Raw genomic sequence first — 22,850 nt, forward strand, 5'->3', positions numbered from 1 at the left:
CTTGCTCGGGCCTCATGGACCATGGCCTGAAGGACTCCCACGCTCTAAGAAAACCCTTCAGAATTTTGCAAACTACTTCAATCATAGTACAGTCACGCCTACACCCTCCTGCCAAAGATTAAGTGTGGAGATGAGATTTGCCCTTGACTAGACCCTGCCCCCTAGTAATCCCCTCACAACCCTCCCCCTCCCCTGGAGGGTAACCACACCAGCCACACCTGTCCAGCCTGCTTCTCATCCTCTTTCTGCCCCTTGGACTCACATTCCCTCTGGCTGTGTGTGCTTTTCCGCCAACAGTCACCCAGTTTATTATAAACCCAACATTTATTGAGAACAAAGGAAACCGATTAGCACAGACACCCAACTTCAATTCATTAGACTTCAGCTGAGGGTGGGGAACAGGGGTGTGGCCAGCCCTGAAGTCACCCTCCCAGGGAGGAACCAGCTCTGGGAGAGAGGGGCTGTCAGACCTCCAGGGCCTGGCTGGGATCTAACTGAGGAATGTGCAAAGGGGTAGGGGGAGAGGAGACGGTAGCACCCCCAGGTGTGGGCAGCAAGTGGCGGAGCTGGCTGTCCAGGGCTTGGGGTGGCGGTCGTGGTCCTCTCTCAGGGGTTGACGGGGGGCAGGGAGCCGAGCTCAGGCAGCAGCTCGGGGTGGGGATCCAGGCGGGCCAGGCGGCTCTGCTCCAGGGCAATGGCCTCAGCTGAGTGCTTGCACTTCTCAGAGCCACACTGGCAGGTGAAATATTTGCTTTTGATGTCCCAGAAGCGGTCACCATAGTCAAACCTGTCAGAGAAGCACAAGAGGTCTGTGGGACCCAGACCCACTCCAAAGCATCCACCCCCATCTTCGGAGGGGCTCTAAGCCCTCCTCTGTTCTAATGCACCTGCGGCACCAGCACTGCCTGGTAGCTTGTTAGAACTGAAGATTCTTCAGGCCCCATCCCAAACCTACTGACTCAGAATCTGTGAGGCTCAGGACTGTTTACAGTGACATCGGACAAGCTCTGCTCTAATCCATGCCTGGAAACCAGGCACTCGCCAGCCGCCCGCTTTGGGTCCTGGGCTCGCTGCATCTCCCACACCCTGGCCGAGCCGCAGGGCGCCTCACCCCAGTTCCTCCCCGGCCCGGATGTCTCGGGAGCTGAAGAAGGCAATGCGTGGAAATCGCAGGTCTTGGTGCAGCATGAAGACCCGCACGGGGATGATGTTGGGGTCACACAAGTGGTTGATGAAGCGGCTGATGTTGCCGTAGTAACGGGCGTCGATGCAGTACACCTCTCCATCCTGATGGGAGGGCGTCATTCGTCACATCTACCACCACCCCGCTGGCTGGGCCAACCTCCCCACCCCGCTGACCACCCAGCCCCTCCTCCTCGGGTTTCCATCTGCTGAGAGGAGGGCGGCAGAGGGGTCTCCTGCCCACCTTGTTGTCTAAGTCGAAGAGGTAAGAATCATCCTCTCTCACGTCAGCCTCAGCATCGGAGATCAGCTCGCCGACATACCTGTTGGGCAGGGAGTGGTGGTTCTGGAGGTGAGCAGGCATTACCGGGAGCAGGCTCCAGGCCCTGTCTCTCCTCACAGCCCCAGGATTCCTCTTCCACTGTTTGTCAGCTGTCTGTGAATCTCACAGATCAGCACAGCTGGGACTGGGGTGGGCGACCCAAGGCACAGTGGGCCCCCAAGGATAGCGGACATCATCTGGGAGGGAGGGGGTGGGTGGCCCCCACCCAGAAGAGGGGTACAGGAGGAGGAACCTGGGGACACAGGCACGTGCGGGTACACACAGGACACACTCCCGCCACTGGGGTCCCACCAGACAGCTAGATCAACAGGCAGGACCGACAGAGTGGGGCCAGGGATGAGCTGGAGAAGCAGTGGTGGGGAAGTTAGAGGGAGGGGCTCGAGCCGCACCAGAGGATGACTCGGGTGAGCGCGGCGGCGCCCAGCCTCTGGGGTGAAGGGATCAGTATCTGTGGGCAGTCGGCCTGGGTGGGGAAATCTGTTCAGGCGTAGACACGGGGGTTTGTGGACTAGGGATCACCCAGCAGGTGGGGGCAACGCTGGGCTGAGGACAGGAGAGGGGTGAGGACAGCAGGGAGGGGACGGAGCCGCAGGAGCTACGAAGAACTGGGGGTGAGCACACCCACGTTTGGAAAGTAGAGGGAGAGGAGCTGGTGAAGAGGAAGAATGGTTGGGTCGCAGGTGAGGACGGTGTCATGGGAGCCAGAGCTGAGGGGGGTGGCAGGTGCCAGGAGAATGAGGACTGAGACACACGGGTCAGGGAGTGGGACTGCTGCGAGGCGGCATCAGCAGAGGGGTGAGGGTAAAGGCAGATGTGGACAGGGATGAGCAGTGAATGGATGATGGGGAAACTGAGGCCCAGGAGGCAGGGGTCGCTTGCCTCAGTCAAATTGAGAGATGACATGATGGAGGAAAAATGAATGGTCTCTTAAATAGGCAATTGGGGCTGGAGGACTCTTTCTTTTTTTTTCTTCTTCTTTTTTTTAAGGCCAAAGGAGACCTAAATTACGTTTGAAGGCTATGGAGTAAAAGCTAGGGGAAGGAAGAGGTAACGGATAATGGGAAGAGAAAGAATTGATGGATGGAGAGGCCTGAGGCCCCTGATGAGGTGGACAGAAAGGCAGCTGTTATCACCTCCATTTTGCAGACAAGAAAAATGAGGCTCAGAGAGGTTGTGAACTTGGCCAAGGACACCCAGCTCTGTCTGTCTGTGAAACCGGGGCTTCCCGCAGTTGGGAAGGGCAGGGGAGAGGGAGTGTGAGGGTCGGAAATACACCGAAGGGGAGGGAGAGACGCAGGCACTGCGGTCTGGCCAGAGCGGAGGCTTGGGGATGGGGGTCAGAGGAGGCTGGCTGGAGTGGGGGCAGCAGGAAGAGCTGGGACCCATCAGGGAGGAGGGCAGAGAGGGAGGCCTGGGAGTCAGCCGTGGCCCTGCATCCAGCCCCACGCCCCCAGGAGCCAAAGTACCCCCTCCCCACCACTCACTCGCAAATGAAAGTCCCCTGGGGAATGGTCTGCAGGGCTCGGACCCCCCAGCCCATCTTGGCTGTGCGGTAGAGCTGCAGTCGCACCCTGGGGGTGGGAGAGAGGGTGATATTCAGTGGCGTGACCTGGAAGCGCCCCGAGGGAGAGAAAGGAGAAAGGGGAGCGAGGGGAGCTGAGGGGCTGGGCCTCACTTGATGCCACTCTGCACTACCCGGTTCTTGCAGTTTCTCCAGCAGGAGCACGCCTGGTTACACTCAAAAATCAGCGGGGGCTCGATCTTGTTAAATTCCTGGAGCAGCCGCCCGTCCTGGGGTTGAGGGAGGGGAGGACAGTGGTTTCTGTGTGGTGCCCACCTCAGCTGCCCAGGACTCCCAAGACTTCACAGAAAAATCCACTGCTGACCCCAACCCAGACACAGGGAGGACAGGCTGGGGGAGGCCACATATGCTCTTAGTTTATCCAACAGGAAACACGCAACCCTCGCCCTGTGTTTGCATATATCTGGGCCAGGCCCCTCTCTGTCCTGGCAACAGCCTAGGAATCCCAGGTCTCGCCCTGCCCTCTTTGCTGCTTCCCCCACAGGGTAGAAGGTGAGGGACAAGGTCCCAGAGAGTTGGTGTCAGAGGCCAGCTCCCCCAAAGGAGTGGATGAGTGTGTGTGCGGCCAGGGCGAGGGCACGTACCTTGTCATACCAGCAGCGAATGCTGAGCTGGCCACACAGGCAGTTGGAGCTGGAGCAGTCATCCACGCATGTGCAGTGCTGGGGCGGGAGGTAGGGTCAGCTCACCCCCCAGAATTGGCCTCGGCCCCTCAGCTTCCAGTGCTCCCTGCCCCACAACTGCTGTCCTTTCTCTAGGGTCCACCTTGTAGGACAGTGATGGTGATGGTCCCGGGATGAGGGGGAATCAAGATGTTGCTGATGGGGGTGTCTCTAGGGCCACCATGAGCCCATGTGATACCTTCACGTGTCCTAGAAAAAGGACGCCCTCCCTAGGTGGATGCAAGCCCACACCGGAGCTCCCTTTCAGCCCCACCACCTTGGCCAGGTGCCCTCGTTGGCCCACAGTGTGCCCAGCTGTACTTGGTGGCTCTGGGTGTCCCTTTGGGAGGAGGGCCCAGGGAGGGCCCTGCACTCACCTGTAGGTGGGTGATGTTGCGGTCGATGTTCATGGTGGACGTCTCGCAGTTCTCCGAGATGTACTTGTAATCCTCGGGGCAGGGCTCCCCGTCCACACCGTTGACACAGGGAATGGGCACGTTCTCATAGCCCCGAGCCACGTCCCTGGCAGGAGGGGAGATGGAGGTGGGTGAGGACTCCCCTAGGTGGGGAGAGGGCTGGGTGAGGGAAGAGGGTGGTTCTGGGGGTTCACTGGGGCGTGGGGAGTAAGGTTCCCAGATCAAAGGCAGGACACTCAGTGAAATCTGAATTTCAGGGTATCAAGGAACAATTTTTCAGTACAGGTATGTCCCAAATACTGCATGGGACCCTCCTAACGTTAAAAAAGTATGCGCTGTTCACCCGAAATTCTAATTCAGCTGGATGGTCCCTGTTTTTATTTGGTGCATCTAGTTGACGTGTGCGTGTGGCAGGCGGATGGGGGGCAGAGGTGGTTTGGGGGGCTCAGAGGATTCTAGGGGCCAGGGGAGGGGGCGGAGGTCGCTCCGGGTAAAGAGAGAGCCCAGGCTCACCGGCAGATGATCTTCTCAGTGCGGATGGCCCGATTTCCCACCCCGAGCCGCAGCTTGCGGTTGAGCTGGAGTGCAAACCACACGTCAGAGCGCTCGGGGGTCAGGTCCCACGCCGTGTCCCCCTCCTTGTTCCGCAGCTCAGGGTTTGCCCCGCGTGACAGGAACAACCTGGGAGGGGACGGGAAGCCTGTGGGGTCCGGGGCTGTGAGAGGGGGCAGAGGAGTGTCCAGGTGGGAGAGGGGTGGAGACTCACAGCACGCAGTCGTGGTAGCTCTCCCGGGCTGCGATGTGTAGGGGCGTGTCCCCATGGTAGTTGACAGCGTGGAGGTCGCAGCGGGCATTTAGGAGAACCTCTGCGATGGCGGCGCTGCCGGTGAACGAGGCCCAGTGCAGGCAGATGTTCTCCTCCTGTGGAGGTGGCAGGGGGAGAGGTGTGAACCCAGCCGGCACCTTGCTCAGGGGCGGGGGGGCTGAACCCACCTCCCGTATCCCGACCAAACTCTCACATTGTCTGTGAGGGTGACGTCGGCACCCCGTGTCAGCAGCATGCGGATCACCTCGATGTGCTTGTGCTCTGCGGCCCAGATGATGGGCGTCCACCCCCCACTGTCCTGTGGGTGGGGGGGAAGGAGGAGCGTGGAGAGGCAGCTCCAGCCCTGCTCACCCAAACAGATGGGGTCAAGAGCACAGGCTCCGGAGCTAGACTCACACTCAGAGTCCCACCACTCACAGGCTGTGGAACCCTGGGCAAATCATTTAACGGCTCTGGGTCTCAGTTTCCTCGTTTACAAGATGGGACTAGTAAACGTCTATTGCTCAAGGCCGCGAAGTGATTTTTCTCTTTTTAAAAAGTATGTATTTCCTTGGGACTTCCCTGGTGGCGCGGTGGTTAAGAATCTGCGGGCCAACGCAGGGGACACAGGTTCGAGCCCTGGTCCAGGAAGATCCCACATGCCACGGAGCAACTAAGCCCGTGCGCCACAACTACTGAGCCTGTGCTCTAGAGCCCGCAAGCCACAACTACTGAGGCCACGAGCCACAACAACTGCAGCCCGCGCGCCTAGAGCCCGTGCTCCGCAACAAAGAGAAGCCACCGTAATGAGAAGCCTGCTCGCCGCAACAAAGAGTAGCCCCCGCTCACCGCAGCTAGGGAAAGCCCGCGTGCAGCAAAGAAGACCCAACACAGCCAATAAATAAATACATAAATAAATAAATTAAAAAAAAATAAAAAATTAAAAGAAAAAATACATTATTTCCTCGATCTGCCCACTCAAAAGTCCTAGAAGCAGGGACCCAACGACAATGACCACCCCTAGGTACACAAACTGTAGTCTCTAAAAAATATTTCCCATTTAAAGGAACCAGAGTTTCTTAGAGAAATGGTAGATCCTGAGTTGGGGGCAGGATAGGTGCTGAAAAGGATGCTCTCAAAGGCCACTGGGTCATTTCAAAAGTCACAGGAGCCTATGGCAAGGGGCTTCTTCTGGACAAGGGACAGAATAATTCAAAGATCAAGAAGGGCACCCCAATGTTCACTGCAGCGCTATTTACAACAGCCAGGACAAGGAAGCAACCTAAGTGTCCATCAACAGAGAAATAGATAAAGAAGATATGGCACAAAGATACAATGGAATATTACTCAGCCATAAAAAGGAACAAAATTGGGTCATTTGTAGAGACACGGATGGACCTAGAGAGTGTCCTACAGAGTGGAGGAAATCAGAAAGAGAAAAACAAATATCGTATATTAACTCATATATGTGGAATCTAGAAAAATGGTATAGATGATCTTATTTGCAAAGCAGAAAGAGACACAGACGTAGAGAACAAATGTGTGGATACCAAGGGGAGGGTGGGAGGAACTGGGAGATTGGGATTGACACATATACGCTATTGATACTATGTATAAAATAGACAACTAATGAGGACATACTGCATAGCACAGGGAACCTAACACACTGTGGTGACCTAAATGGGAAGGAAATCCAAAAAAGACAGGATGCATGTGTATGTATAGCTGATTCATTTTGCTGTACGGAAGAAACTAACACAACATTGTAAAGCAACTATGCTCCAATAAAAATTAATTAAATAAAAAAACCCAAAGATCAAGAAGAATGACACAGACTAAAACACCTCCAACACACGAAAAACTGACTTAGTAAGGGATCTCACTGGACAGTTCCAGAGATGAAGGCCGCAACTCATTTTGAAAAGTGATAAAGAGAAAAAAGAAAACAGAAGAGAATGAAGAGAAATACAAATGAAGGGGGAAAAAGAGACGGGGACAGACTGGAACAGTGTGAAATGCAGGGAAAGGGTCGAAGGTCAGACGAGGGAGAAAGGGGACCTAAAGCCTGAGGCTGAGGCAAGGACCCCAGGGGGCTGGGCCAGAAGCCCGGCCGCTGACCTGGGCGTTGACGTCCACCTGTCCCGTGCCGAGCAGTAGGCTGACCATCTCCAGATTCCCAATTTTGGCTGCGTGGTGGAGGCAGGTGGAGCCGTCTTCCTCCTGAGGGCGATGCAGGCAGATGAGCCGGCTGGCTGGCACCTCAAGCCCAGGCCTTGAGCCCCGGCCCCGGCCTGCCCGGCCGCGCACCTTGCTGTAGACGCAGCCCCCGCGCTGCACCATGTAGCGAGCCACCTCCAGGTGGTTGTTCACCACGGCCTCCATCAGCGGCGTCCGCTGCTGCTTGTCCACAGCATTGATGTTCGCCCCAGCCTGCAAGGAGGGGGCACGCAGGCTGGCACCAGGGAGGGGCTGGGCAGGGGAGGGGGTCCTAGGGCTGGGCCCGCGCTGACCTGCAGCAGTACGTGGCAGATCTCCACAGAGCCCTTCTGGGCAGCCGCGTGCAGGGGTGTGCGCTTGCTCTGCTGGTCGCTCTGGAAGTTGGGGTCCAGGTTGTCCACTGCGGGGAGGGCCCGCCACACCGGGAGAGGGAGGGACAGGTGGTAAGCAAGCTAGGGGGCGGGTGGCACCTCCTCCAGGAAGGTTTCTCAGGGCCCCAACCTGAGTCAGGGGCCCTCCTGGGCCTTCTTTGTGCTCACCTGCACTGCAGCACGGCACTGATCAGGGTAAGAAGTTAAGAGCACCAGCTCTGCCTGAGTTCAAACGGCCCTGCCCCTGCCCCTTAGTACTGCTGTGCACTGGGCAAGGTAGTTAACCTCTCTGGGCCTCCGCTGGGAAGATTTAAGTGAGTGAACGTGCAAAGCACTCAGAACAGTCCCCAGTCCCCATCATCACAGGTTATTCCCCCACCACACGAAGTCCTTCAGGGCAAGGACGATGTCCCTCATTGCTGCCGTCCTGGCCCCGAGTCCAGTGACTGGTACATAATCGGTGCTCAGGCAGGGTTTGCTGAACGAAGGAGTGATACTCACACAGCATCAGGATCACCTTCTGCAGCTCCCCCTGCTTCACGGACAGGTACAGCTGCCGGGGGTGGAAACGGAGTTTCTTCCGCCTGCCGTGGTGAGGGAGGGAGAGGGGGTTGACTCCCCAGATTCAAGCATCGGTCCCCACACCTGCAGCTCCACACTTCCAGCCCCAGACCTAGCTGCTGTGCCCGAGGGAAACCCCTACTCACCTCTCTGACTCCTGGATGACCAGGGCCTTTTCCAGGGCCTCCCGGCCTGGGCCAGGTGGCAGCCCCACAGCTGAGAGGCAGCCCCCATTGGGCAGGGTTAGGGAGGGCCCCGAGCTGTCGATGGTGTCAGTCAGGGGGTCGCAGGGTGGACGCCGGGGCTCCCCCTGTCCTCGCATCCGGGCGCTGCGGGAGAAGGCGTGAACGTTCAGGGGAGACGGGGACTGGGGCAGGGAGCAGACAGAAGGGAAGGGCAAAGCCAGTACCTGGGCTGGGAAGTGTCCGCTCTCCCAGGGGCATCCTGGGCCAGGGGCGGGGGGGCAGGGGCTGCAGTGCCAGCCGGTGGGGTCACCCCATCCCCCCGGGGGATGGTCACCTCCTGGGCCTCAGATGCATCCTCCCCACAGTGGGGACAGAAGACCATCCCGTTCAGCTGGGACACACAGGCCTTGTGGAAGCGGTGGGCCACTCGGAAGTCGGGGTGACACTCCAGGAAGGTGCCCTGGGGGCAGGAAAACAATGTGGCCAGGCTCTGGGAGCCCCTACCCCCATGGGGCATGCTGCCTGTCTGCCCCACTGGTCACTCACCGCCGTGCAGAAGTAGCCACAGCCTGGGCAGCAGTGGTGTTTGACCATGCGGGCACGGTGGGTCTCACAGAGCACCATCAGTGCCACGCGGCTGGACGGTCTCATGGTCTCCCGCTTCAGGATTGCAGCGTTGCAGCCCGACAGCTGTGTGCAGTGAGGATGGGTGACAGAAGGTGAGGCTGGGCTCTGGGGCTGGATGCCCTGTCACCTACCAGCCCAGAGGCCCACCTCTCCATCCACGCTCTCCGTGGCCATGCACTTGTGCCCCGCTCTCTCGCTGATGCGGTCTATCTTGGGTGCCTCCATGCGGCAGCTGCAGAGGGGCAACTCCTCAAACCCACGCTCTGTCTCCAGCGAAGATGTGTCATTGGACACCCCTTGGATGGAGGATAGAGGGAGCTGAGGGAGGCCCAGCCTCTCACCCACCAGGACCCCTCCTGGGGCCTCTCACCCCCGCCCTGACTTTCCCTCCGTGCTCCAGAACCCCCAAAGTCTGGCCACGGACACCCCAGCTCCAGCGGGGTTCCCCTCCTCCCCATTCCCTCCGGCCCCGAGGGCGCCCCCTAGTGGCTCCCTATCCCGGCAATTGGCAATTACCAGCGTGGTTGGGAGAGAGGGTCCCCTCGCTGGGCAGCTCCAGGGACCCCAGAGGGACCTCCATGTACTCACTGGGGCCTGAGGAGCCCACACCATTCACTCCTGACACAGAGACAGAGAGAGTGAGAGTGCGAGCTCACAGGTGCCTGGATGCGGGGGTACATGCGGGCGTGCATGCTAGCGTGTGTGTGCGTGCATGCTCTCTGGGGACCGGGAGGGGGCTGCAGGAGGGAACCCCGAAACAGAGGAGCCTTCTCACCTCGTGGCTCCTTGGCCCTCGGAGGCTCCCGCTTCCGCCGTTTCCGTGATGGCTTCACCCACGGGCTGTCCTTCCGCCATTTCTTTTTGGCTTTGCGCCGGCCGCTGGAACCACTCTGGGGGGGAGGAAGAGCGTTAAAGAGCCCGGCCCCCAGCCCATAAACGCCTCCTTTGAGGACTCAGACCGCTGTCCCCAAAGTCCCCACTCCTCCGGGGACGCCAGCCTCCAGTTCTACCCTGTCAGACTGATTGCCTGACTCTTCATCTTCCTCCTCCTCTTCCTCTTCCTCCTCCTCCTCTTCCTCCTCCTCCTCTTCCTCCTCCTCCTCTTCCTCTTCCTCACTCAGTTGTTCAGCCAGAGCTTCGACCTCAGACTGGAAGAGAGGCAAAGTGAGGCTGAAGAAACAGTGACCCCCAGGCCACAGCTGTCTGCTGGGGGGAACATGGGAGACAGGCAGAGCAGGACACATCCGACCCCCGGGACTCAGAGAATGAGGCTGGATCAAGAAAACAACAATTCTCCACGGATGGCTCCGTGGTGATGATGAGTGTGAACAGGAAAGGAAGGAAAGGGCTGGATACGGAGAGGAGGTGTAGCATATTATACTGTAATAAAAAGTAAGGTGCTGGGGCTTCCCTGGTGGCGCAGTGGTTGAGAGTCCGCCTGCCGATGCAGGGGACACGGGTTCGTGCCCCGGTCCGGGAGGATCCCACATGCCGCGGAGCGGCTGGGCCCGTGAGCCATGGCCACTGAGCCTGTGTGTTCGGAGCCTGTGCTCCGCAATGGGAGAGGCCACAACAGTGAGAGGCCCATGTACCGCAAAAAAAAAAAAAAAAAAAGGCGCTATGGTGACATGCAACAACATGATGAATCTTTGCAACATAATAGTAAACAGGAAAAGAAAGGAATACGTTCTAGATAACACACGTATAGTAGAAGACTCTTGATGAAGCTCATAAAGAGGCAAGACTGAATACACTAAATGAAAAACGAATTAGAGGGGCTTCCCTGGTGGTGCAGCGGTTAAGAATCTGCCTGCCAATGCAGGGGACATGGGTTCGAGCCCTGGTCCGGGAAGAAATCACATGCTGAGGAGCAACTAAGCCCGTGCGCCACAACTACTGAGCCTGTGCTCTAGAGCCCGCGAGCCACAACTACTGAGCCCACGTACCACAACTACTAAAGCCCGTGCACCTAGAGCCCATGCTCTGCAAGAAGAGAAGCCTCTGCGATGAGAAGTCCACGCACTGCAACAAAGAGTAGCCCCCGCTCGCCACAACTAGAGAAAGCCCACGCAACGAAGACCCAACACAGCCAAAGATTAAAAAAAACAAAAAAAACTAGAAACTCTATAATGAAGTCAGGCTGATATCCCCTGAAACCACTGATCTTAACTTCACTAATAAAAGACCAAGTGTTCCACGCCTGATGGGATGCAACATTGGGCAGAGAGTTATGTGTTAATCCCCACCCAAACAGCCAACTCCTAAATGTGAAGAATTCTGTAGGATAACCGACTTGGTTTCTTCAATAAATAAATGGCAAATTTTTTTTTTTTTTTTTTTAAATAGGGAACCTATACATCAAGAGAGACCTAAGAAAAATAATCAAATCAATGTGTGGACCCCACTGAAACCTGACAGACGAAAACTCATTTATGAAACAACCGAGAAAATGTGAAGACTGACTGGTAGCAAGGTGATGGTGTTAAAGCACCATTTGTAGGGACTTCCCTGGTGGTCCAGTGGAAGGGCTCCCCGCTTCCACTGCAGGGGGCATGGGTTTGATCCCTGGCTGGGGAACTATGATCCCCACATGCCGCACGGTGGAAAAAAAAAATTATTTGTAAATTTTTTAGAAACAGAAAGAGGTCTTATGTTTAGAGATACTTGTGGAAATATTTCTAGATAAAATGATATGGTATCTGCGATTTGCTCTGAAACAATCCAGTAAGTGTGGGTGTTGGGGAGGAAGAGATGAGTCAAGGTCAGCTGTGTATTGATAATCCTTAGAGCTGGGTGATGGCTACCCGGGGGCTCACTATTCTATTCTTTTGTGTATATTTGAAAGTTTCCACGATAAAACGAATGAAAAGCAAAACAGGCAAGACTAAGCATTCTGCTGCATAGACAGACATATATGTGAAATAAAACCAAACAAGGAACAAAGGAATAAGCAAGCAAACAAACAACAAATAAACCATAAAATGGGATGTTAAACCCGAAGTCCAGGATGGTGATTTTCACTGTGGAGAGGTGCAAGGGGATGGTATGGGGTAGAGCACACGCTGGAAATAAGTTACAGACAGTATGGGGCAGTGAGTTAGTGGGTGTTCAGAAAAGGAAAGAGAGAAGAAAGTGGGGCAGGAAGATTGGAGAGCGAGCCCTGGACGTGGGGGAGCACTGGCCGGGAGGGCGGCTGGCTCCCTCTCACCTTGCTGTCAGAGTCCACCCGCTCATCCACAGAGTAGGAATCGTAGTAGAGGCTGAAGTCATCCCCCACCACCGTTTCCCACTCCTCCAGGGACCCGGGGTCCCCCTTCTCCAGGGTCACTTCTCTCGAACCCCGTGCAGAACCCAACTCCTCTGACTAGAAAAAGATTTAAAGAAAAAAATTGAAGCTGCTGGCACTCCCTCACCAACACCCCATTTCCCTTGAGGGCGAGATGGAGCCCCAGCTCCTAGGATCCCTCCTAGCAGCCCCCCAGGCGGAGAGGCCCAGGCCCTGTTCCCTGCCTCTCCTGGCTCACCAGGCCACCTCCTGAATTCAGCTTCCTCCTTTTGGCCACATCTGGAAAGAGAGAAAGGAGTGAGGCCTGTACTCTAAACCCTTAGCACAGGCCATAGCAAGCCGCAGGTAGGTAGGGGGTGGGACTGACCTGAGGTCACCTTCCCCAGCGAGTGCACGTCATCACTCATGCGGAAATGCTGCACTTCAGGGGGCCGCTTCTCAGGGACTGGGGGCTGGGGGCAGAGAGGGAGCACGCTTAGGGGCAGGGAGCATCTATGGTTCTGCCTGGATTAGCTTAGAGCCAAGCCCCAGGTCGGGGTGGGGTGGTGAGCCACACCCTCAAAAAATGCCATCTGAAGTTCTGCGCCAATAATAAGAATTGTGTCAAGCACATCCCACATCTAACACTGATGCCAAGAGCCCTAAAAACACTGTCATAAAGCTTCTGAGATTCTGGGGCTCTTGTCATTTCCCTCCTCGGATGTTTCTGTGGCCCTCAGCTCCTTCCCTGTAGAGATTCATAGTAAAACCTTTAAAACAGCAGGGGCAGTTTCAAAGAAGGGAGAAGTTCCCTTGGGGCCTGCTTTGAGGTAGAAAGGAAAAGTGGTTTGAAGTTTCTCTAGTCATTATTATAAGAGTAATTAAGACATTAACTACATAATTAACTCTTTAGCATTAGTGTTTTCTACTCCCCTCTGCCTAAGAATGTAAACCCCAGGAAGATAGAAACCTGTCTGTTCCAGATTAAGCCCCAGTAGAGAAACTGACACACAGTAGCCCTTGGCAAATATGTGAAGCAGTGACTGGAGAAGAAAACACCTGAAGGTAAATTGTAAAAAAGCGGCCCACAAGAGTTTTACGGTTAATTACCCTGTCTCTCCCACCCCCGCAAACCTCCCCCTGAGCCTCACCTGTCCATTTCCTGGTTTGGACATGGTTTTCCTCGCTCGATGGACCTTGGGCTGCCCCTCCGGGCTGGCTGTGGCCGGAGGGGGTTCAGGCCCTGCTGCTGTTGCCCCCTGGGCCCCCGGCATACTCAGCAGCCTCATAGCCAAACTCTGGACTGATGGGGGTGATTTTCCGGCCCCTGTCATTGACATCTTGGCTCGGCTGGGACAAGCACCCCCCTTACTGGGGGAAGACGGGAATGACTTCGTGGCATGGCCTGAAAAACACAGGCAAGCAGGCAGGAGACAAGATAAGAGGGAAGACAAAGTCAGAGAATGCCCCACCTCACCCCCAGGCTCCCTGGCCTCTCACCCATCAGGATGCGGCCCCCATGGAGGTCCCCATCTCCCTCGAGATTCTCGGGTTCATCCCCAATGAGTGGTGTGGCCCCTACAGGTGTGTCAGCCCCCTCATCGCCGACGGTGACCGTGACAGAGGCTGGGGATGAGGGACCAGCAGTCTCCAGGGAGTCGGGGTTGGCCTTGGGCAGGATCTCCTCACTACGAGGGGTGTCCCCCAAAGAGCCATGAACTGTAATGGAAGAGAAAAAGTTCAGGGCTAAGGGCTCAAGAGATCCTGTGCTGGCGGAGGTGAAGGTCCAATTGGGCCTGTTTCTGCTGCACTCACCTCTCTCGGTGGCTCCTCTGGGCTCCTTCTCCAGCACCAGCGCCCCCATCTCAGCGGGGGCCTCCCCCTGGGAGGGGACACAAGGGATAGGAGAGCTGGTCAGTCCCGTAGGAAGTTGAGGGGCCCAGGACGCCTGGGCCCTGGGAAGAGACAGGAGGCTCCGGGGCCTACCTCTTCCTCTATGGGGCCCCCCCCTTCCGCGGCCACGGCTGCCCGGAGGGGCCGCACGACCCCTCCCCCGGGCCCGCATCAGCCCCCTCCCTCTCGGTAGACCCCGCATCTCAGGGACCGAGAAGAGAGGAGGGGGAGGGGGCGGGGCCTCCGCACCCCGGCCCCGCCCCCTCCTCCCGGCTGCACGCGCCTCTCCCCCTTTGTCCCCCAGGCCGCGGGGACCCCGGGCACCAACCCCTCCAGCACCCGCTGTCCCCCAGCCCGGTGGACGGCCCCTCGTGCCCCTCGCGCGTGTTCCTGGGGCGCCGGCGCCCGCTGCCCACTCGGGGGCAGCCGGCGGCTGCACGCGCGCCTCGGTGCCCACTGCCCCCACCTCCCACCCCCTGGTCCCCTCATCCGCCCCCGGTGCTGGCCCTCCGGATTGCTGCAAGTCTCGCCCGGGCCCCCCGGCCCCGATGCACCCCCGGAGCATTGCACGGGCGCGCGCTTCCCCCGGGCGCGCGCGCGGGCATGCACCCGCCTCTCCCCCTCCCCTTCCGCACCTCGGCGGCCGCCGCCGCTGCAGCTCCCGCCGCCGCCGCCATCGCCGCTTGCGCTGGGGGCCGAGCCGGCGCGCGGCCGCCCCGGGTCACGTGGGCGAGTAGGAGGGCTAGGAGGAGCCTTAAAGGAGCCACTACGCATTTTCTGGCCATTTTCCCCGGAGGGCGGCCTCAGACATGGCAGTTCCTGTACTAAGCTGGGGGCTGCCGGGGAGAATTCCTGCCATTCCTGGCCTCAGCTTAGCTGGGAACCGAAGGCGAGGCACGCCTGGGTCCAGGTGTGGCTTCTCCATCTACCACCTGGCTTTAGGTAACTAGCGGAGCGACTGAGCCTCCCGGCTCTCGGCACTGGCTGTATTTCCAGTTCTGCCCATGTGTGCTTCTCCCGCTTCTGGTTCCTTTCTAGCTTCTCGGTCACTAGATAGAAGACTCGGCCTCAGTTTTGGCCTTGCTTCTCTAACGAGCAAGAAGGGGGCGATGGGGACGCGCGGAGGACACCTTTACTCTTCGCTGGTTCTAGCATGCAGTTTCAAGTGTCCCCTGGAGCAGCGATCCCTTTTGAAAACCTGGGGCTAAATGTCTCTTCCATTTATGCCAGACATGTCACGCCACCACATGCACTAGAGATCCAGGTAAGCCCCCAGAGGCCCGAGTCATTACTGTCTGGTAACACTCTAATAAGTAAACTTTTTTTGCCAAACACTTCACAAGCACAGCAGGCACTCCGTTGGTCATAGCCCAGCCGACAGTGGAAGTATGAGTGATATTACACCAGGACACACAACTTTGAAAGCAGTATTTAGAGTACCATCTCTTTAGGTATTTACATCTGGTCAAAGTTTGGAAAATGGCTGTATCTCACATGCGATATTTGACACAGGCAAGTGGATAGGGTATAGGGCATCTGAGGCCAATTCAAGGCCTTCTGGGAACTGTAGTTCTCTTCGGTTAAGAACTATTCCAGAGCTTTCTGGGAATTGTAGTCTTCTCCGCATCTTAACCCAGTAGTTTTTATCTTTCTTCAGGACAGGAACCCGTTCCCCAGACCAAAAACGCCCAAACTCAGGCTCCAGCTTACAATTTTGGTGGGCACAATGATCACGCCTACGCCCCATCCCTAGCCCTGATACCAAACTCAACTAGAGTAGGTCATTTGTTAACACCTCCGCCAAACAATCACGGAACACTTGGGCTGTGAGGTATCTGCCAGGAGTTGAGGATGCAGAACTGGGAGGGTCTCTGGCCAGAGGAGCCCACTTGTCACACTCCCCTTCCCCTCTCAAGGCTCCTTCAGGCATGAGACCTGCGTGAGTTGTGTCCTCTGGGTACTTAGAATATTGCATCAGAGGGTGAGGTGGTCTAGGGTGGGATAGTCATTTACACGCAGTTGCCAGATAGAGTATAAAGAAGAAAAAGTTTTTTTTTTTTTTATTTTGTGGAAAACAAAAGCAGAAAAACTAAAACCCCAAACTCCAGAAAAAATCCTAAAAAATACGTTTTGTTTTCTTAAAAAATACTGTATAAGTCTCTACTCCTCTCCCTCCCCCACCGCAACAGCCCTCCTTGCCGCCTCTCATCTCAGTGCCCTACCCCCCACCCCCACCACTATTCGTAGTTCCTGCTATTGTACCCCCCTTCCCAGTATCTACCCAGGATGCTCACCCCCGTATTCTCTTACCTGCTATCTTCCTTTGTTCTCCCTAGAATTTTGGTGAGCCTTGTACCCATCCCATTTCCCCAGCATGCAAGAACTGTCTCCCCCTTCCTTTTCCGGAATTCAATAATCCTTTCCCCCTACCACTCCCTCTCCCAAGGATCTAGTCCAAGCAGGAGCAGGTAAGCTGCCTCCTGCCAAATTCCCTCCCAATTCCCACCCACCCACCCCCTACCTCACGAAATGCCAGAACCTCTTCCTGGGCAGCCGTAGCCAGGAATAAAATATTTTCCAGTCTTTTTCCCTCCTCATCCCATAGGACGTTTTCCCTCCCTCCACATATCCATGCACCTCCAAGAGAAGAAAATCTTTCTCTGGGACCCCCTATTCCCTTGGCCTTCTCAAAGAACTCTCTCCCTGTCCATCCTTTTCTTCTTAAGAGGCAAGGTCTTCTCTCTAAGGAATCTTCGGCCCCTCCCTCAGGATGTGTGTGTCTGCTCAGGCTCCCCACCGTACCTGCCTGCCCCTGCCCCCCACACCCCCCTATTCTCCTGGACCAAGGAGCCCCCTTCCCCCCCAGCCCAGGGACCCAGCGCCTGCCACGCTAGCGCTAGCGGATGAGGACGTTGATCTCAGCCACGCTGGCCTCCAGCACGTTCTCGGCCGTGGTCTTGCCGTGCTGCTCCTTGAGGTGCCGCCTAATGGCAGGCTTGTGAGCGAAGCGCACATCGCAGTAGGAACAGCGATAGGGCCTCGCTCCCGAGTGGAGGTTGAGGTGGTCGTGCAGCGTGGACTTCTGTGTGAAGCACTTGCCGCAGATGCCACACGAGTGCGACTTGACGCCGCGGTGCACGTTCATGTGGCGGTTGAGGTTGCTGCTGTGGTTGAACTGCTTGCCGCAGCGCGGGCACATGAATATGAAGTGCTGCGCCCGCATGTGGAAGACCAGCTTCTCCACGCCCTGGAACACTTCCGGGCACTTGGTGCACTTGATGTTCTTTAGGGGATTGCCACTGGAAAAGCCTCCGGGCAGGGGTCCCCGACTGCCCCCCGCCCCCAGGCTGCCCCCCGCCCCCCGGGCAGCCATGGCCACCGCTGCTGCCTCCACCAGGCCTGAGGTGGCCCCCACACTGGCCCGGCCTCCTGGGATCAACAGCAGGCCCTCCCCTTCTGCGTCCTCGGACAGGCTGTAGCAGGCTTTCACCACGCCCTGCGGTGGAGCCACAGTGCTGGGGGGCACGCTGCTCTGGGCCAGCTCCCCAAGGTGGCTGCCCACAGAGCCTCCGATGCCCAGGCCTCCTCCCAGGCCTCCGGGAGGTTTGAGCCGGTGTGCCACCTCCAAGGCCGATTCCACCTTGACGATGCAGATGTCAGACACGTCCTCGTCCTCATCCTCATCCTCTTCCTCGGCCTTCAGCTCTAGGTCCTCATCCAGCGGGAACTCCAGCTTCACAGGCCGCAGGAGTGGAGGGGGGAGAGGGGGTGGGGGTGGGGGTTTGGGGGCTGGCTTCGGGGTCCTGGCGGGAGGGAGGAGGGATTTGGTGGCACTGACACTGCTTACAAGGCTGGCATCGCTGACCCCATCCTCTTTGAGGCCTATCTTGGGCTCGATGAACTGGCTGAGGGCATTCCGACATTTCTCCACCACGTGCTCCATCTGCAGGTAGGAGGCGGCCGTCAGGTAGTTAACAATGTCCCTGACGGCGAATTCCAGGGCGCCCGTATAGCAAGAAAGGAGCAGGTCAGCCACTATGCGTGCACTGTGCATCAGGGAGACCTGCAACTCAGAGCTGGGATTCAGCAGGAACTGGTCCCGCAGGAACGGCGAGCAGGCGGCCAAGATGACCTTGTGGCCGCGGAACTTGAGGCTGTCGGCCACAATGGTCACGTCGCAGAACCGCTCCTCTGCGCGGAGCTGGTTCATGTTCCGCAGCGTAGCGGCCTCGTGGCCGGGCAGCTGGAAGCGCAGGACTTCCACCCCAGAGGCCATTGTGGCGGGGGTGGGCCACCCTGGTTGGGAAGGAAACCGGTCAGAGACAAAGGTCTCCGGCTTTCCTAGGCCAAGGCTCCAGGCCTCGCACCCCCATTCTTGCCTGGCCCTCCCAGCATCAGATCATCCAGTTTTCAAGCCTCTTCCTCAGTTTCCCCAGCCCCCGGGGAGGCGCTGTCCCTCCGAAAGGAGGGAGGCGTGGTTCCCGGGGGCGGGGCAGCGGCGTCCACACCCCCCAGCCCGACAGCCCGCGAAGATGGGGCGAGCCCGCGCGCCCACGGGGGAAGGCCGGCGGAAGCGGGAGCAGAGGCCTGGATTCTAGGGTGGCCCCGGTTGCAGCCTCTTCTCACCCCGCCCCCTTTACCCGCTGCCTCATTCCTCCACCCCCCCTTGCACGTTTGCACGCGACTTTCACGTCTCCTGCCTGTCTGCACGCATCGTGCACGGCCCCCCCCCACAACGTTCAGAACTCCGTGGCACGCCCCCCCCCCCCCCCGCCCCACGACCCTGAGTGCACGCGCCTCTCACCTGGCCGGGTTCCGCGCGCTGTTTTTTTCCCCCCCTATTTCCCCCACCCCCCCCGGGGCCGACTGCGCCCCCACACACGGGCAGGGCCTGGGCAGCGCGCAGGCGCGGGGGTGCACGGGGCGCGCGCGCGGGGCCGGCTCCGCGTGGGCGTAAGGGGGGAGGGGCGGGGGCGGCTCGTGGCGTGTGTTCCAGGCCCCGCGCGCGGCGGCGTCGGCGAGAACTCGGGGAGGAGGAAGAGGGGAGGGAATTAAAGGAGCAGGATTCCCCCTTTCCCGACCCCCCTTTCTTCACCAGCCCCCCCCCCACACGGTTAAAGGGCCGGACGGCCTGGCCTCTCCTTTGGCCGGTATTATTTGTCCGCCAGAGCGGAAATACGTTCTGCACCCCCCTCTTTCTGGCTCCCCCTCCTCTGTGCCTCGGGGCCCCGCGGCCCGTCTGCGCGTGCGTGCCAAATACCGCGCGGAGGCCCGCTCACTCGGGCCCGCCTCCCGCTCCCGGCTGCCCGCGGCGCAGCCTGCTCCTCTGCCCCCAATGCGCGACGCCGCCCCCGGCGCTCCCCGTCTGCCTGGCTCCCCGCGGGCGGCGCTGCCACCTGCTCGCGGGAGTGGTGCTGCTCTGGCCCAGCTGTGCGGAGCGGGGCCGGAGTTGCAGCCACCGCCCCTCCCGGGGTCCCAGACCGCCCCGTGGCTATCGAGATGTTGGTTGCTGTTGCCCACGCCTGCATCCCTTGTTGATTATGTTCACAGTTCCTCCAGCCACACTTTCAGATTTTTCCAACTCTTCTGAAGCTAGTAACCAACTCAGCACTCCCGGCCTAAAAGATATTTTAACTTTCTGCAAGGCCCAACAATCCAGTGTCCTCAACTTCCTCTCCTCTGTCTCAAAATTTTATGAAATCACACCTATCCTCCCCTTCCCCCCATTCTCAGAATTGATCCCAATTTCTTGCCAAGGCAAACGCCCTCGTAAGGTCGATGACCTTGACTATTTCACCCCTACTATATAAATAGACCTAGTACTAATTCTTCTAATTATGTGAATATTTATATTAGTATGATATTTATATTAGCATCCTTCCCATCCTTGCCTCCTCCACCAGACTGATAAGGTCAGAGCTCCACTGCCCTAAACAAAACTTTCCCTCAACTCTGCACCTTTGCCTCCTCTTTCTCTGTCACTCCCAAACTGAGCTGCAGTCTCCATGGCTTCATCACCAGCCTCGAAGACTGGCTCCCTTCCCTCCCTCTTCCTTGCACCTCTCATACCTACCCTCACTTCCCCACCCAACCAAGTCCAGGTGAAGAAGCCCCTGTTTCCTGCCAACTAGATTTGTTTGTTACATTCTCCAGGAGACTAGAGCATTTTCCTTACACATCAAATTTGGTGGAATGTGTTCAATATCTGGTTTCCCCGTTGGATTGTAAACGTCTTGATTGCATGAATTATGTCCTGGGTTATGTTTTGCAAATAAAAGTCATACAATAAAAGACTGTTGAAGTCATTCCTCTTCAGTCCAGCCAGCATCCACCCATAAAATGTTTGTTCCTGACTTAAACGAATCCTGAACTCAGGGGATGCCCTCTGGTAGGGGAGTGGGGGCAGTGTTTAGATGGTGCCTCTACTCTTTGCCTTTCCCTTTTAAATTCTCTGACTTTTTTTGCCTTCATCTCGTTCTCTCTATTCTAAAATGCCCTCTTTGTAGAAATATCTTTGTTGTCAGGCATTTGTGTTGGACACAACACCTAGGCTCAAAGCCATATTCCACTACTTATGAAAAGGGCCCTTGGGAAAGTTACTTAATTCTCTGAATCACAGAGTCTTTATCTTTGAATTGGAGGGGCCCTGATTCCTCACAGGGCTAATGTGAAGTTTAACTGAGCCTGGCATATAGTAGGTGCTGAATCAATGAGAGCTCCCTTCTCCTTTGCCTAATTGGGGGACAGACTGAAATTTCAAAAGAACTTTAACTAAAAATCTGCTCCCCTATCTTATCTCTTCTTTCCCTCACTGCCAAACTTCTCAGAAGAATTGTTCACACTCCAGTGAGAGCAGAAATTTTAAAAGTTGTCAAGGTAAGAATTTAAGTTTGTAAAGTTTTGTATCCTGTCCCTTTCTTGCTGCTTTTCCTTTCTGGGAGTATGAATGGGACAGGGGTCCTTATCTCAGTTTAGAGTTTAAGACAGGTGGTCCTAGGTGGCAGGTAGGGTTGACAGCTGCTGAATCCTTCAAATGCCCAGCCCTCCCAGTTGCCATTTTATATGGAAACAAGCTGTAGTGCACAAGCCTGTCTCTTCCTGTACAGTCTGGTGCGGAGATCTTGTAGGGCTGTTTTCCCACATACCCCATGCAGGGATGTCTAGATCCTTGGCCTTTGGCCCCCAACTTCTGCCAATGTAAAAGGAGAGGCCCTCCCGTCCTTGGGTGGCAGTGCCAAACGCCTTGGCATGGTGTCAAGAACAGATACATTCAGGATTCTTAGTGGGACTGAGAAATAAAATCTGACCAAGGATTCAAGAAAAAACTAGGGGGACTTCCCTGGTGGCGCAGTGGTTAAGAATCCGCCTGCCAATGCAGGGGGCATGGGTTCAAGCCCTGGTCCGGGAAAATCCCACGTGCCATGGAGCAACTAAGCCCGTGCGCCACAACTACTGAGCCCACGCTCCACAACTACTGAGCCCATGCGCCTAGAGCCCATGCTCTGCAACAAGAGAGCCACCGCAATGAGAAGCCACAATGAAGAGTAGCCCCCGCTCACCGCAACTAGAGAAAGCCCGCGTGCAGCAGTGAAGACCCAGTGCAGCCAAAAAAAAAAAAAGCTAGGGAACAGAAGATCTAGGTTCTAGTCCAGGTTTGAAGTCCTCAAGGCCCCAGAGGTTTCAGTATTCTCTTCAATGAAATGGAGGTTTGTACTCTGAAGCCTCTTCCAGCCCTGTCAGTCCACAAAATTTCAACCTGAAAAGAGGTGTATGTATTTTTGTGTGTATGTTTGGGAGAAGAGGTCAAGGACTAGTGAACTCAGGGCTTAGAGCACCACTCTTGGTTACTAATGGAGGTGAGCAGTGGCCTAGTAGGAAATGTCTAAGCAGTAGGAAAGCTTAGACATTTCCCTGTGACATTCAAAGTATTTTTGGCAGTGGGTTTACTTTTACAATTGTACTTCGCCCAGACTGAAATAACTATATTCCTTGAGCAACCAAGAGAAAGGAGGAGGGAAGTCAGCCTGGGTTTTTTTTCTTTTTTGGTACGCGGGTCCCTTACTGCTGTGGCCTCTCCCGTTGCGGAGCACAGGCTCCGGACGGGCAGGCTCAGCGGCCATGGCTCACGGGCCCAGCCGCTCTGCGGCATGTGGGATCTTCCCGGACCGGGGCACGAACCCGTGTCCCCTGCATCGGCAGACGGACTCTCAACCACTGCGCCACCAGGGAAGCCGCAGCCTGGGTTTTTTTTAATCCATAGGCTGATAAGACTTTCCTGTGTTACAACAAAAGCTCCAACTTTTCCCCCTTTCTCCTTTGCCCCACACTCAGCTCTGCCCTCACTGTAGGAATCCTGGCGAAATGGCAGCCTGTTCAGGCAATGGTGACAGGGGCTCACAGCTTGAGAAAAGAAACCCTACAAAAACAAAAGGCCCACACCAGTCCCCTCTATTTGTAAAATCACCTTTCCTAAACTCCCACCCGTCTCCTGCAGCGGACTCCATTCCTCGACCTTTCCTCAGTGCTGGCACCTTCTCCAGTAACCTGTTCCCGCCACTCTTTGGAACCCTCTCACAGCCTCAGCCTCCTGATATACTCTCCCCTCCCCCTCCTGCTTTAGAGGGAATTCAGTTCTCCCTGCAGCCCATGATCTTCCCCCTCCTCCAAGTCACATTCCCACCTCCCCTCCTCCCTCCCCCACCCCCTCTTTGCTCAGCACTAGGTCTGGGGAAACGATGGCC

At 56.8% G+C, this 22,850-nt stretch overlaps 2 protein-coding genes across 13 annotated transcripts; both read right to left on the reverse strand.

Moving 5' to 3' along the window:
* Nucleotides 1-305: 305 nt before the first annotated feature.
* EHMT2 (euchromatic histone lysine methyltransferase 2) lies at nucleotides 306-14,833 on the reverse strand. 12 transcript variants are annotated; one of them, XM_033864045.2, is made up of 28 exons: nucleotides 14,745-14,832; nucleotides 14,032-14,098; nucleotides 13,717-13,935; nucleotides 13,368-13,621; nucleotides 12,605-12,689; nucleotides 12,476-12,516; nucleotides 12,160-12,315; nucleotides 9,962-10,099; nucleotides 9,727-9,841; nucleotides 9,468-9,569; nucleotides 9,099-9,247; nucleotides 8,871-9,014; nucleotides 8,549-8,784; nucleotides 8,286-8,468; nucleotides 8,080-8,162; nucleotides 7,501-7,607; nucleotides 7,298-7,420; nucleotides 7,109-7,210; nucleotides 5,205-5,309; nucleotides 4,952-5,106; nucleotides 4,699-4,866; nucleotides 4,147-4,291; nucleotides 3,692-3,769; nucleotides 3,201-3,316; nucleotides 3,010-3,096; nucleotides 1,427-1,505; nucleotides 1,112-1,287; nucleotides 306-787 (listed from the first exon to the last, which is right to left on the reverse strand). In XM_033864045.2, exons 1-28 carry the CDS (start codon nucleotides 14,784-14,786, stop codon nucleotides 607-609), a joined length of 3,636 nt encoding a protein of 1,211 aa, XP_033719936.2. In that variant the 5' UTR covers nucleotides 14,787-14,832; the 3' UTR covers nucleotides 306-606. The 12 variants fall into 12 exon arrangements, 8 of the variants coding, with proteins under 8 accessions (XP_033719936.2, XP_033719935.1, XP_033719933.1 ...); XM_033864044.2 differs by lacking the exon at nucleotides 9,468-9,569 and having other exon boundaries at nucleotides 14,745-14,833; XM_033864042.2 differs by lacking the exon at nucleotides 14,745-14,832 and having other exon boundaries at nucleotides 14,032-14,549.
* A 1,305-nt stretch (nucleotides 14,834-16,138) lies between these two features.
* Nucleotides 16,139-19,170, reverse strand: ZBTB12 (zinc finger and BTB domain containing 12). The gene is made up of 2 exons (XM_033864053.2): nucleotides 18,914-19,170; nucleotides 16,139-18,405 (listed from the first exon to the last, which is right to left on the reverse strand). The coding sequence occupies exon 2, from the start codon at nucleotides 18,383-18,385 to the stop codon at nucleotides 17,006-17,008; it is 1,380 nt and encodes a 459-aa protein (XP_033719944.1). The 5' UTR covers nucleotides 18,386-18,405; nucleotides 18,914-19,170; the 3' UTR covers nucleotides 16,139-17,005.
* Nucleotides 19,171-22,850: the final 3,680 nt, after the last annotated feature.

Source organism: Tursiops truncatus, chromosome 10 (assembly GCF_011762595.2).
Source record: "Tursiops truncatus isolate mTurTru1 chromosome 10, mTurTru1.mat.Y, whole genome shotgun sequence".
NCBI classification, from domain to species: Eukaryota; Metazoa; Chordata; class Mammalia; order Artiodactyla; family Delphinidae; genus Tursiops; species Tursiops truncatus.

What these genes read in the sequence shown, in the direction of transcription:
- EHMT2 (XM_033864042.2), bottom strand. Translation starts at nt 14,311, where the DNA reads ATGCGGGGTCTACCGAGAGGGAGGGGGCTGATGCGGGCCCGGGGGAGG. An exon ending in AGGTGGACGTCAACGCCCAG is followed by an intron (nt 5,310 to 7,108) that starts GTCAGCGGCCGG and finishes CCCCACCCACAG; the next exon opens with GACAGTGGGGGGTGGACGCC. An exon ending in CGGGCCGGGGAGGAACTGGG is followed by an intron (nt 788 to 1,111) that starts GTGAGGCGCCCT and finishes CTTCTCTGACAG; the next exon opens with GTTTGACTATGGTGACCGCT.
- ZBTB12 (XM_033864053.2), bottom strand. Translation starts at nt 18,385, where the DNA reads ATGGCCTCTGGGGTGGAAGTCCTGCGCTTCCAGCTGCCCGGCCACGAG.